The sequence below is a fragment of the Monodelphis domestica genome, chromosome 8 (genome assembly GCF_027887165.1).
Source record: "Monodelphis domestica isolate mMonDom1 chromosome 8, mMonDom1.pri, whole genome shotgun sequence".
In the NCBI taxonomy this organism is placed as follows: domain Eukaryota; kingdom Metazoa; phylum Chordata; class Mammalia; order Didelphimorphia; family Didelphidae; genus Monodelphis; species Monodelphis domestica.
In genome coordinates this window covers 198,288,290-198,303,321 of record NC_077234.1, presented here as the reverse complement: position 1 = coordinate 198,303,321, position 15,032 = coordinate 198,288,290, and the positions used below count along the sequence as shown (strand labels likewise).

The 15,032-nt window shown below is 36.4% G+C and overlaps 1 protein-coding gene across 1 annotated transcript in view; it reads right to left on the bottom strand.

Moving 5' to 3' along the window:
• The window catches only part of RFX8 (regulatory factor X8), a 140,981-nt gene that overhangs the window by 104,717 nt on the left and 21,232 nt on the right, over positions 1-15,032 (bottom strand). The window contains exons 3-4 of the mRNA XM_007501155.3: positions 9,709-9,770; positions 7,049-7,135 (exon numbers count right to left, since the gene is read on the bottom strand). Of these exons, the coding sequence (XP_007501217.1) occupies positions 7,049-7,135; positions 9,709-9,770 (149 nt within the window). The remainder of the gene's footprint in view (positions 1-7,048; positions 7,136-9,708; positions 9,771-15,032) is intronic.

Genomic DNA, 15,032 nt, shown 5'->3' with positions numbered 1-15,032 from the left:
ATCCTCTCACAACTCTAGACTGTAATCATCATTTCTTACATTGAGAAGAACTTAGAGAATTATACAAATTATGAGAAAAGTCATAATTTTGTCTGAATTCTTCAATAGATAGGCCATCCAGAAATTTAGAAAATAAAAAATGGGGATTATCAAGGATTTGCACGCTCTGTTTTGGGGGGACTAAGAACAAATATGACAGCATGACAGAAATAACAATAATGAGGAAAATGTGGAAATGAGCAAAAGGGCAAATAGAGGGGTAAATCCAGCCTATGTAGATTAAGCAGATAAATACTGGATGCATAGTTGAATCAAGCTGTTGGCAGAGTCTTGTCAGATCAACATCCACAAAGACATCCAACAAAAGGACATAATCTCTTCAAAATTAATCATTATGGGGGAGAGGGGTAGATGGCTGAATGAATTGAGAACCAGGTCTAAAGATAGGAGATCCTAGGTTCAAATCTGGCCTCAGATACTTCCTAGCTGCATGACCCTGGACAAATTACTAAACCCTCATAAAGCCTAACCTTTTGCACTCTTCTACCTTGGAACCAACAAATCATATTGATATTAAGACAAAAGGTAAGAGTTTTAAAAAAAAACTAATCAACAACCTTGGAGACTTTCTGATATTTTTATTAAAAAATTTTTTTTTGATTGATCACAAACTCACAGGTTTGCTCTGGCTGCTACTGAAAACATGCCCTCTCCAAGAAAAGTTCAATGGGTTTTATCCTATTAGGTATCATTTGAATAATAACATCTGTAAATCCCTGATGACTGGCTTAGAGATGAACCAAGGCATATGTGAAATGAATATTTGTCAAGCATGCTATCGCTATCCATAAATGGCTTAGATATTAAGAATGAAATTGGGTAGAAAAGCTAGGTGACTCAGTAGATAGAGAGCCAAGCCTGAATATGAAAAGTCCTAGGTCCTAGGTTCAAATCTGGCCTCAGATATTAGATGTATGATGCTGGACAAGTCATTTAACCCCAATTGTCTAGCCCTTACTGCTTCTCTGCCTTGGAATCAATATTTAGTACAATTTCTAGGATAGGAGATAAGGGTTTAAAAAAAATGCACCTGCACAAAGTTTCATTAAAAGCATCTTCAAATTCACAAGATCATGGAATTATAATGAAGGTGGAATTCTTTCCTATTATCACACATTTTATTCAACATCAGAGACTACACAAGTTAAAGAAATACCCAAATCATGAAGAATGAACACTGTGAGTACCTCTTAACACTAAATCTATGATCAATGATTCAGTTGCCAATATCACAACAGAAAATGATGAAGACCGGACTCAGATATGTACAGCTTCCTCTGGATTCGTTTTATCCATATCCATAAAGAATTAATGGACAAAGAGGTGCCCATAAAATCAGAGTTTATGTATTTAATCTCACAACACTTACCACAGTGATAAATAGCTATGAAGATATCTACATTTTGTTCTATAATTAAATTCAAAGAGCAAATAAACATGAAATGGAAAGAATGTTAAAATTATCTCTGCAGAAATACATTACTATTTAGGAATTCATAAATGAATAATAGAGATGGTGATATTAGAGGTAATTTTCCATGCAAAAAGATACTACATATGCTATATAAAAAAGATGAAAGTAATTATTTATAGATGTCCACCAAATGGATGAATCATTCAACTCAGAGATTGGATCTCAAAGAACCAAAAACAATTAGTCTATGGGTAAAATTTTGAAGAGTTAAGCCAATTATTTATATTTTTAGACAAAGATGAAAATAGAGAATGTAAACTTTTCAGTTCTAGTATGTAGTTGTGCTATACTCTCATCATGACAATAATAAGACTCAGATGTGAGTACATATTTTCCCAAACCTAAAGGTTTTTCAATGATTCATCCCATTAATAAATATGCTGAGTTTCCACTTGGTGCAAGGGACCAGAGCAAATTGGTTTATTTTCCTCCAAACATACCCAGTTCAAAGAATTCACAGAGTTGGAAGAGCCCTTAGAGATTACTTAAGGCAGCATTTAGTTAAATCGTAGATTCCATCTATTATATTTTCAACAAATGGATTTATAATCTCTACTTAAAGACCTCTACTGATGGAGTCATGAGGTAGCCCATTCTATTTTTTAACAGCTATAACTATTGGGAAATCTTTTGCCTATATGTATCTGAAATCTGCTTCTCTGTACTTTCTTGATCCTAGCTCTTCTTTTGGATCAATCAGAACACATTTCATTCTTCTTCCAGTATCTAAAGATAGTTATCACTGCCCACTTACATTAAATAGCCTTTTCTCTAGACTTAATATCTTCATTTCTTTCAATATTCCTTATATAAATTGTTTGTAGTCACCTCACCATACTGCTCACAAAAATTGTTCCCTCAATCTCAGCACTATACTGAATTCGACTTAAGATTGTATTTATTAGCTTTCTCTGCCAAATGACATAATTAACTCTCATTGTAAATTAATTCAAATATCTTCTTCACATGAACTACTGTGTACTGTGTAACCACATTTCTCTCATTCTATATTTGTACCTAAGTACTGGTTTGGTGCTAAAGATAGTATTTTTAACATAAGGGAAGAATTTTTTGTTTATACCTATTAAATATTAGCTTGTTAGCTCTAATCTACCCTTTTTGACAACTGAGATCTTTTTGGACCCCAATACTGCCAACCAACCTATTCTGTACAGCTTTGTTACATCCAAAAAGTCACCAAATATGCCATATCTAGAATGTGGTACCCATCCACATAGACTCTTTCTACTCCCTATATGCTGTTACCCTCTTCCTCTCTGACTATTCTTTTCAATTTCCATCCTTCATCTACCCTCTACACTTCTTCAGCATCATATCTCCCAAGGGTGTTTTTTTTACACCTTAACATAAAGAATACCTTACTTTTTTCTTCTCACCCTACCTTCTCCTTTGGTGATCTCATCTGTTCCCAGTTTAGTTATTATCTTTATGCAGATGCAACACATATAAAACATCAACTCTACCCTAAAACTCTTGTTTCTATCAAGAGCAGGACTCCATCTTCTTAACCACATAGTTTGATAATTTTGGAATCATCCTTGACTCCTTACATTCAACTAGTTGTCAAATCTTGTTGATTCTACCTCCAGAATATTTTTTTCACATTCTTTCTCTTTTTTCCATTCCCATGACTACTATTATAGTGCAGGTCCTCATCATCTCTCACCCAGACTATTGTAATATCTTCCTAATTTTCTCCCTACTTTCAATTTCCCTCATGCCCAATCCATTTTCCATTAAGCTGGCAATCATCTTTCCAAAGCACAAGTCTAACCATAAGACTCCTCTGCTCAAAAATCCTTTTCCCCTCAGTGCTTGGCCCAGGTATCACCTCCATGAATCAATCCCTAATCTCTCCAAGCATTACAGGAATTAAATTCCTCCTCAAGTTACCTTCTATTTGCTTATATATTTATACTCTGTATTTCTCCAATATAAGATTCTTGAGGGCAGAGTTTTTTTTGTCTTCATATTGCCTAGTATAGTGCCTTGCATATAACAGGCATTTAATAAATGTCTGTTGGACTGAATTGAGTCACAAACTCTTAATATGGCAGTCACAGGGTGGCTAGGTAGCTCAATGGATCCTGGAAGTCCTGGCTTTGAATCTGGCCTCAGATACTTCCTAGTATAACTAGTGTTATGACCCTGAGCAGATGACTTAACCCCATTGCCTAGCTTTTACTACTCTTCTGCCTTGCAACTATACATAGTATTGATACCAAGATAGAAGATAAGGGCTTTTAAAAAATATATAGCAAGGTCGCTACTTCCAAAGTAGACACAATCAGATCTAGAATAACAGTAGTCCTTGTCGCTTTCTTGGTCTTCTGATAGATGAAAGCAAGGCAAATCAAAAATGTATCAGTTGTTATGCTTTTAGTAGAGAGAGACTTCAAGTGGATATCTGCAGAGTTGAAGTGCCATCACAACTATTTCCTCCCCTTTGCCAGTTTTGTGACGTATATTTGGAATTCATCATCTAAATCCTTCAGCTGGTGGGAGAGTCTAATCATTAGATGGTTTGTTTCTCTCTCTTTTGACCCTTACCCAGGTGTTTTCCATCATGACTTCTTCCCTCAAATTTGTGGATTTCCATCCATGCAAATATTTTCTTGATATTCAAGATTACTCTGACTTCTCTTTTACTTTTTCTGCTCCTTCTGTACAAGGCAGACCCTTCCACTGACACAGTTGTCTTGAATCACATCCTACAAATTTTCAGTGAGTCCCAAGTATATACTGATCACTCTATAATAAAATTTCTGATTCATTAAGTTTATTATAAATATTCTGTACTTCCATATAAAATGAAACTTATCAAAATATATTAAATTTAACATTTATCAAACATCTATTATGTGCCAGGTACAATGCTTTCCACTGTTGATACAAAGACAAAAACAAGAGGTTTTGCCCTTAAGAACCTTACATCTTGCTAAATACAGGGTAAAATTTTTTGATTCTCTCCCTTCAGACCAAGAAGTCTAATTTTTTTCTTTTTCTTTTATGAGGTATTTACCTTTTTTGTAAAATTTGGGTTAATATTTTGTCATGGGTTATATGTAAGGCCATTGTAAAGATATCTCTATCTTTCTAGCCGTTGTGTGTCTTCAGCTGGCTTTCACTTTTTCCCTCAATTTTAACTTTTTACCCATTTTAACTTTAAAAAGAAAATAATGTATGTTGCTTTAAAAGATAAAATATATTGATATCATATATTACTATACATATATTTTATATACTTCTGAATTTTTAAATTTTTCTGGGGCATCTGCTGGCCTTTGTGTATCATCTGTGATTTCCACAAAACTCTCCAAAAATTCCCATTTAATTTCTTATGCCAAATCATGACATAGCAAAACCTCAACAGGCAAAGTCATGATGTGGAAGGAATACTTGTATATTGATAGCTGAGTCTGCCATTTTCTTCTGTGTATTACTGCATATTCTTTCTAGCTTATATCTATTTCTCTCTATAGTATCTTATTTAGAATCAGTATGTCAGTGTTTTTCTTTTTCTTTCTCCATTTTTATTTTAAAGCCCTCTTAATTAGATCAGCCAGTGCCCAAGCAAACAATCATTCCAGCATTCATTCTTCCTGGCCAAAAGCTCTTCCTATCTTTTGCTCTAGTCCAAAAAGCTAAATCCCATTTCTTAGCCAGTTGTTTGCCTCCCAAGTTCTTTTATCTTCCAAGATCCTGATCTTGGCAGCCGGGCTAAAACTATCTACTCTCTTAAGTCTTTCAGATTCCTCTCTGGTATTTCATATTTCAGCTCTTAGAGATTCTGTCTAAGAGTATTATTTGATCCTTCATGCTCACCAGCAGTGGATACTGGTGGTGATCAGCTTTAAACAAGTTTGACGAGGCTCTCTGCCACATCCTCGATTGCTTGTCCCAAGAAGATAGTTTAGTTCAACCCAGAGCTAATAGCAACAACAATAATGCACAATGATCAACTCTGAATGACTTAACCATTAACAAAAAGACAAAGAACCAGGACAACTCCAAGAGACTCGAGACAAAACAAGGAGGATATCCACCACCATAGAAGGAACAGATGGAGTCCAAATGCAAGTTGAAACGTACCTTTTTTACTTTATTTCCTCTGTGAATTTTTCTCTAGTGAAAGCAGTAGGTGCCCCCTTTCACAACATGATGAACATGGAAATATGTATTGTATGATAACACATAGATAATCTATATCATATTACTTGCCTTCTTGGGGAGGGGGAAGGTTGGGAGGTAGGGAGAGGACGTAGATCACAAAATATTAAAAATTGTATTGACATGTAAATTTTTTAAATCCAAAAGAAAAAAAATTAAAAGCAGGGAGAATAATTAGGAGGCTTTTGCAGGTGAGAAGTGATGAAGCCTTGAACTAAGATGGTAGAGTGTGAGTGAAGAGAGGAGGATAGATATTGGGGCTGTGGTGATGATGGAATTTGACAAGACACTTACCGACTAGAGGGAAAGTTTTTGATGTCGATAAGTATATTTATATATGCTTGGTGGGCACAGTGGAAAAGAGTACTAGACCTGATAGGAAGATCCATCTTCATAGGTTCAAATCTGGCCTCAGACACTAACTGTGTGACCCTATGTAAATCAACCTGTTTACCTTAATTTCCTCTTCACCTTTCCTTAATTATCTGTTCACCTGTTTACCTCAATTTCCTCATCTGTAAAATGAGCTAGAGAAGGAAATGGCAGACCACTCCAATATCTTTACCAAGAAAATCCTAGATGGGGTCATAAAGAGTTAGACATGACTAAAGCAACAGAATAACAACAAATCTGACTGAAGAATTTTCCTATACTTTAGATAGATAAAATCACTGAGAAAGAAAATGGTCATAAGATTATGGGATTTAGAGACAAAAGGAATTTTAGGAGTTATTTAGACCAAAAGTTGATTTTCTTTTTTTCAGACTTTTACTTCCTGTCTTTGTAATAATTCTAAGGCAAGAGGTAGACAATGGGGGTTAAGTGACTTGCCCAGGGTCACACCACTAGGAAGTGTCCGAGACCAGCTTTGAATCTACGTCCTCCTGTCTTGAGTCCTAGTGCTCTATCCACTAAGCCCCTAGACTAGAGGTCCAGTCAATCAAATTAAAAATCAGATTCAGATTTTTAAATGTTAAATAGACTTCTCAATAGTTCACAGGTAATAAGCAATACGAACCACTTGGGATATGAATACAGAATGTCAGACACCAAATCCAGGATTCCAGCTAACATGCTCAGGTTGGGTAAGAGTTTTGTGAACTGTAGTTAAAAAGAAGTCATTGAAACTTAACCCTAAAATTAGTGATTCTCGTTATACGAGTTGGATACGGTGGGGGAGATGGGAGAAAGGAGGGAATTCCAAGGGTGTATTCTGGAAGGAGCCAAAGGAGAGGAAGGTGTTCATATTCAGGCAGGGTGGAGGCAAAGACTGGAAAAGTAGCTTGGGACTCCCAACAGGACCTGAGGAACCCAGACACTGACCTGTGATACTTTTTTTCATTCAGCAAATAGCAATACTGGCCATAGAAGTAGGACCCTTTCTTGATGCAGATTCCATCATAATGGTACCTGAAAAAAAATGTTCAAAGAAGTCCTCTGAAAGATAGACTATTTACCATGCTAATGTAACCACCAAGCCCTGTTCCTTTTACTGGAAGAGGGAATTTTCTCATTGGGCATTCTTTACACCAGTGAAATCAAACTCCAGAAAGAAGAGAATAACAATAATAATTTCTATTTATAGAAAAGTGGCATAGGGTCAGAAGTGTCCAATCATATAACAACTGCCAAGTTCACTTATTTATTCAATAACTACTTATTAAGTATCTATGTGAGGGGGCTTAGTGGAGAGAGAGCCAGGCCTGGAGATGGAAGGTCCTAGATTCAAATCTGACCTCAGATACTTCCCAGCTGTGTGACCCTGGGCAAGTCACTTGACCCCCATGGCCTAGCCCATACCACTCTTCTGCCTTGGAACCAATACACAGTATTGACTCCAAGACTAAAGGTAAGGGATTAAAAAAAAAAACATGCAAATAGACAAACCAAAAAATACAAAGGTAGTAATTCAGCTGGACCTATAACTTGGTGCTAAGGACAATCAGCACTAGAATATGCAACTTTATGGCCTCAAGAAATGCAAGAGCACACTCTACCCCATCGCCTTAGCTCCTCCCCACAAGACCTGGACATCTAGCAAGAAGGCAGGAGAGAGAGGGTGGTCCCTAGTGTGCCTTTGCACCCATTTTTGTTGAGAGTCAGGATGGACAATCAGGAGATTCTCTGTACTGGTAATGGTTCCCATGATCATGGTCTCCCAAATGCTATTAGGAAGGTATGGTTCCTTTTCCCCCCATTCTGGTCAGAGTCCTATGGTGATTTCTAGACATTGCAGGGATTTGAAAAATGGGCCATTAAAAGTAGAACCAAAAATAATAAAATGCCCAGTGACTACAGCAGTATAAATGAAAAAAAAAATCATAAAAAGGAAGATGGATCCTGAGTAACTGAAAAGCCAATCAGTAAATGCCTCATAGGACAGATCAAGAAGAATACCTATTCCCAAGAAGCTGAGGTGACTAGGGAAATGGCATTACTCTCAACAGAAACAGAGAAGCATAGAGGAAGGGCAAGCTTACTACAATTTATTTTACTAATTTAGTTAACTACAGTGTCCTCCCTCTCTACCATCTTGCATTTAATTTCCCCTTCTTAGTCCCTCCCCACATATTACATTAGATATGCATATATTTTTCTACTTCATATTGAATGAAATAAAGTATGTGATCCTCGAGGAAAAGCATCCAACTTACTCCCCCCTCCCCATCAGGAATAAGATGTGTGAATAAGTCTGTTTTGGCTTCAAGGATGTCTGGTTATTTTAGGACCAGATTCTTTATCTTACTTCAAGGACATCATCAGGGCTCAAGAAACAAGTAAAAAAAAAAATATGTCACCAAGCCCAGCTGTCCTACCTTATTATCTCTTCTTAACTTTACCCCTCCCAATTAGAGTCTTATAATGAGCTTATTGGGATAGGAAAGGAAAGAGAGGAAAGGAGGGAAGGAGAGAAGGAAGGAGGGAGGGAGGAAGGGAAGGAAAGAAGGAAGCAGGGAGGGAAGGAGGAAAAGAAGGAAGAATTGAAGGAAGGGAGAGAGGGAGGGAAGGAGAGAAGGAAGAAAGGAAGGAAGGGAAGGGAGGGAGGAAAACTTTGTCCTCAGTTTAACTGTATCTGACTAATTTGGCAATTCTTGTGCACTTTGCTGTTAGAATGGGACAATACAATCCTTCAAATACCTCAGTCCTTTTTTATTGCCCTTCTTTGTCTTGATTTGAAACAACTAATAAGTAATGTTTGAAAAAAATCACATTCCATGATTCATAGGATAACATCTGAATTTCCTTTTTGCGTTTAAAAATGAAGATGTACAGCTAGAAATCCAGGTTCAAAGGCTTCTGGTTATATTTAAATATGCCAGTTAAGTGAGCATTTTGGAACTATGCCAATTACCTTAGCTAATACTCTTATAAGAATATTAAAAACAGTGCTATATTTTTTGCCTGAATGTATTTAAATATTTTAAGAAGTCATATAATTTATAAATGTATCTGTTTAGTGTACTAAAACATCAGAAAATTTTAGTGCCTTGTACCAATAGGGGAAAAAAAAACCTTTCCCTCTCTCAAACAAATCATCTTAAGAAATTGAAAGCTGTCAAATAAACATGAGGAACAAATCTTTCATCATGGTGAAAGATTACATTTCCTTAAGACATCTTTTATTTTTAAATCCTAGCCTTCCATGTGTGATTCCAAGGTATGGTTTTGCATATACCTATGGCTCCAAGGCAAAAGAGCACTAAGGGTTAAGCAGTGGGGGTTAAACAATTTGCCCAGGGTCACACATTTAGGAAATATCAGAGGCTGGATTTGAACTCAAGACCCCTCATATCTAGGTCTAGCTTTTAATCTATTAAGCCACCTATCTGCTTCCTTTAAGCCATCATTAAATTACTTGAGATTCAGTTGGCAATACATTTTACAAACATTTCTCTTTGGTAAGTGTTTTCTTCTTCATTCACATCCATTCTGGGGTTTCCCAAAGACCTCTATTTTATGATTTTTAAATAATGTGACAGTACCTGGCACTTCCTCTTGTGCCCAGCCTCCTGGTACCAAGATCTGGAAAAACTAATCGCACAAGCTATAAAGAAGGAAAAATCCAAAATTGATTGTCAGGAAATTCATCAAACAGACCCAGCACCCATTCTCCTCTGATACTTGTTTTTGTACTCTTCTTTAGTAACTACTCATTTTCTCTCCCCTACTATGTCTCATGCAAATCCTTACAATTTTAATCCTAAATACTCATCAGAGCAGCTACTAAATTGCACTGCTCTTTCTTCTTCAGATCCTCTCAGCCATTCTTTATACTTAAAATTGTATTTGATATGCCACAGTTACTAAGCAAGAGGATCCATTTAAGGAACAACAATAACCCCCCAGAAAACCTTCAGTTTGCTCTAGTTTCTTAATTAAAAGAGGAAATTACTGCCAAGTGTATGCTGGAAATGGGGGATGTAGAGTTAGGGGGAGTGTAGGATAAAAGGGAGGGCAATGGATAGGGAGATCAAAATAAAATAAAATAAAGCATTAAAAGACAGCTATGAGGAACCATCCAAAGGGATCACTTTTCTTGTTTCTTCTACAATCCCCTCCATCCTCATGCAACATTATTTTCTGTTTAGTTTCATGTTGCCTGGTCTTTTTTTCATTACCATTCCAAACTGTGGACTTTGACAAAAGCCCTGTGGATTCTCTTCCCTCTCATGTGACTTAAGCACACAAAGTTTCACCAAAAGGAAGCAGGGTGTGAGCCAGCCTAAGTATTGATATATAGTAAGTAGAAATGAAAGCAATTCAGGGTAGTCAGGAATGGTTGGGTTTTTTTTAATTAATAAGCCCCATTTAAATGACAAGAGAAAAATTGAGACTATAAAAAGGAAAGAATTAATCAGATCAGAATGCAGCATTATTCTGGTAGAGAAAGCAATAACTTTAGAAGTCAGAGGACCAGAATTCAACTCCTGCCCTTCAAAAAGTCACATCACCTCTTTGGGTCTAATTTTCTCATCTGAAAAGATATAAGAAAAGGGGAAAGGTGGACTAATTAACTCCTTAAGATTCCTTACTCATTTGTCTGCAATCCTCTAACAACATCAGAGATCTGTGATTTTTGTCAGTGTAGCAATGATGAAAATTATGGCCTCTCCTCATCTTAGAAACTACTATTGTGAGTTGCCATGGGCAAACTGTTGGCCAACTCTCTGGTGATGAGATCCTCCACACTTAGGCTGGTCCTCAGAGGACACATAATCTGTGAAGGAACCTGTGATCAAAGACTTTTTAGACTTCAGAGTTTATGCTTCACTGAAATAGTTTTTAGCAATCCCAGGTCACCTCTGAGTCTCATCATAAGAGGACCAAAAGAAGCAGAGAATTAGGGGCCAGAAATTTCTGTTTTCTTTAACTAACTCTGTCTTTTCTATGATAAATAAGTCAATAGGCAATTTGCACACTCTACTAGTAGTGAAAAGAAATTAAAAAGAACTATTGGCCAAGATGGCTCCTGAATGGAGGCAAGTAGTACACAAGCTCCCTATAGATACACCTACTCTAGCAACAATATGCAATTTGCTCTAATTTGAAAAATGATCAAGAAATCTGATGGAATACTACAGCAAGTGGCTTATTCTACCCTAAGACTTCAAGAAAAGTGAGTTATAAATTAATGGGAAATAAGAAAAGTGACAACTAATAACACCAGCATCATCATAGGCAAAAATAAATAAATGAACAAATGACAAACTTACAACTTCCCAGAAAGACTAGAAAATGGCTAGAGGTACCAATAGCCTCCTTGACTCTCTTTCCAAAAGCATCAAATTTAGAGGGTTCATTGGAGAAAGTCCCAGTGACTAGTATGACAGCAAACTGTGTAAACAGGTTTAGGATATCCTCAGAGCTCTGAAACCCTTAGCATTATGTCCTAAGATATCATAGAGGGATCTGAAGATCCAGTGCTCTGAGCCTTCAAGATCCATAGGAAAATAATCCCAGGGGACTAAGGTAAAACTAAGTAAATTCAACCACCCCACCCAAAAGTGAAATAGGGGAAGCACAAAGCTCCAATTCAGGAATTAAAACTGGAGAGATAAAGGAGACACTGATCAAAGTCAAAATCAATGCAAATCAAAAGATTCCCTCAAAAGCAGGACAGAGGAACTTTGTAACAACTGCAAATAGAAATTCATTTTTGATTTAAAAAAATGCATTTTCCACAAAGACCATAGGAACAGTAAAAATTAAACATGAGATAAAACTGAAATAAAAGCTCTAAAGGAAAGAATTAGAAGGAGGATAAGTAACTTAGAAAGAGGTAAGCTTTGTTCAAAAAACAGATTCCCTGAAAAAGAGACTAGATTAAATCAAAATCAAGGTCCCTATGAGACATCAAGGAATATTAGAACAAAATAAAAGAAAAGAGTATATCTAGGCTTTTTTAAATTATAGTTTTTAGGGAGTAAAATATTTCTAAGCTATAATTAAAATAAAGCCTAGACATATTTTGTTTTCTTTATATATATATATATATATGTATATATATACATATGTGTAATTTTCTCCCAATTACATGTAAAAACAATTTTAATACTCATTTAAAAATTTTTTTTAGTTCCAAATTCTTTCCTTCCTTTGCACCTCCCTTTCCTCACCCCCACCCCCTTCCTTGATATGGTAGCAATCTGATATTGCTTTCATAAGTGCAATCTGTAAAACATTTTTACATGTTAGTTATTTTGTGCAAAAGATTTCAGAAAATAAAAGGAAAAAAGAAGAAAGTGAAATATAGTATGTTTTGTTCTGCATTCAGATTCCATTAGTTTTTTTCTCTGAAGACAGATGGTATTTTTCACATTGAATCTCTGAGATTATGTTGGATCACTTTATTACTGCAAATAATGAGGTCATTCACAGTTGTTCATCAAAAAATATTGCTGTTATTGTGTTCTTCTGGTTCTTCTCACTTCACATTGTAAAGAAAAGATTTAAGGTCTCTGATCTTTATAATGATCAACCATGTCTCCAGAGATCTGTGAGGAAGCATCTTGACAGAGAAGTGAAGATAGAGATGTAATTTTTTTGAATGTGGTTACTAAACAGATGTGTTTTACTTGAATGTGATTATTTGATATGTGGATTTTTTATCCTTTCTGTTTTTATTTTTTTTAGAGGGAGGGAAGTTGGCAAAAAGGAGGGATATATATATATATATATCCCAGTACACAAAGTAGACACTTTATAAATCTTTATTTAATTGAATAAGTTTATGCCCTGCTAATGGGTGATTTGCCCATGAAACTGTGGTGTGATCTGCAATTTTTCTTTGGAAGGGCAAAGGTTATCCCAGAGATCTACTCCTTGATCTAAGCTTCGTTTGGAAGGCCATGCCTCCGGGGAAGTTTAATCAGAAGAGACATCAAGATTATGGATGGTATAACACTGAGGTATAGATAATATAGATAATAGATAATATAAATAATAATAATGTCTCTGTGTCCTCATTTGTAAAATGAGCTGAGGGAAGAAAATGGAAGATTGGTTATAAAGTAGATTTGTTATTCCTGGCATCAAGAAAAATTATTTTCATGAGTTCAAGTCACTTACTCCTGTTTTCCTCAGTTTCCTCATCTGTTAAATAAGCTAGAGAAGAAGATGGTAAACCACCAATATCTTTGCTAAGAAAAGCCTAAAAAGGGGTTACAAAGAATGAAACATAATTGATGAGGACTGAACAAAAATACAGATGTTGACAGCTAGGTCATGCAATGGATAGAAAGCTGAGCTTGGAGACAGAAAGACTCATCTTCTTGAGTTCAAATCCATCCTCAGATAATTAATACCTATATGACCCTGGAAGAACCACTTAAGCCTTTATGCCTCTGTTTCCTCATTTGTAAAATAAGTTGGAGAAGGAAAATGGCAAACCATTCTAGTGCCTGTGGGGGGAAAATTATCTTAACAAAAAGGAAATGGGTTTATTGTGAGAAGGCTGTCTCACAATAAAGCCAGACCTCTGGTCAAGACCAAAAGATTCCGACCATTGTGAGAGGACTTCTTTTATGTCCATAGAATTAGACAACTTATATACCAGTATAAAAATAGAGATGTGTGGAAGCAATGTTCATCGATTGGGGCAACTAGGAAATACTTCTTATTGGTGGAAGAAGTCATTTGATGATGACTTAAAAGTCATTTGATAGACAAGGGAGGACAGGGGAGCCTGAACTAGTGACGCAAATGAGAAGAGTGGGTGGTGTTGGGTGTTACCAACCTTTGAACCCAGGGTCAGGCCTAGTGACATATACTGGATCACAAGTTCAAAACCATAATTATTGCTGACAGTGCATGATATAGCAAATTTTAAGGCATCCTAATAATGATTAAATATACATATTAATTCAGGCATCTTACTTAATTCAACTTTAATACTTATACTAAAACAATCACAAAAGACCTACTAAAATCATGTTATACTAACATTAGTTACCTATCTTAGAATAACAATTTATAATTAACTTGATACTACTGCTAACACTAAAATCTAATCCTCATATAAGGGGGTTTTCATGTTTACATGTCTTTTGCAGGAAAACTCCAAAAAGGAGTCATTAAGAGTCCAAATATGACTAAAAGATAAATAACAACAATAATTGTCTCTATTTCTACAAGGATCATAGGATCATGTATTTAGACCTTGAAGAAACTTTAGAGGTCATCTAGTCCAACTCCCTCATTATATAAATGACAAAACTGAAGTGTAACAAAGATGGTGGAGTACAGGCAGGAGTGACCCATTCTCTTTGAAAACCTCCTCTAACCAACCTTAAAATAAAGTTTCCAAATGAATACTAAAGAGGCAGAACCAACAAAGGAATGATGTGAGGCAATTTTCCTGCAGAAGTCAACTCTGAAGATAGGGAGAGAAGGTCTCTTTCATTGGGGTGAGAGGGAAGTATGGTCTGTAACAAATCCACACCAGCAGAGAGGCTCCCCTCCTCCCCCTCCTGCTGGAGGTTCTGAACGCAGGTCCTGTCCAGAAGCAAGACTCAAAGACTCTGCCTAAATCAAAAGCAGAGTATCCCCACACCCACACCTCAAAACTCCCCCGTGTGCCTGGCCAGTGCAAGCCTGTGGAGAGGTTCATGGTGAAGGCCTGAATGATGGCACAAGTCCTTGTTGAGTCCCTAACTTCAGACAGTGTGCCTGGCCTTGCAAACCAATAGCAGGTCCTGAAGGAGACTAATGCAGCAGTGGGAAATGGCTCCCAGAGCTCTTAGCTGAAAGGCCATCATACCACCTTGGAAGAATTGAAACTTTCAGACACCTAGAACTAGATCTGAAG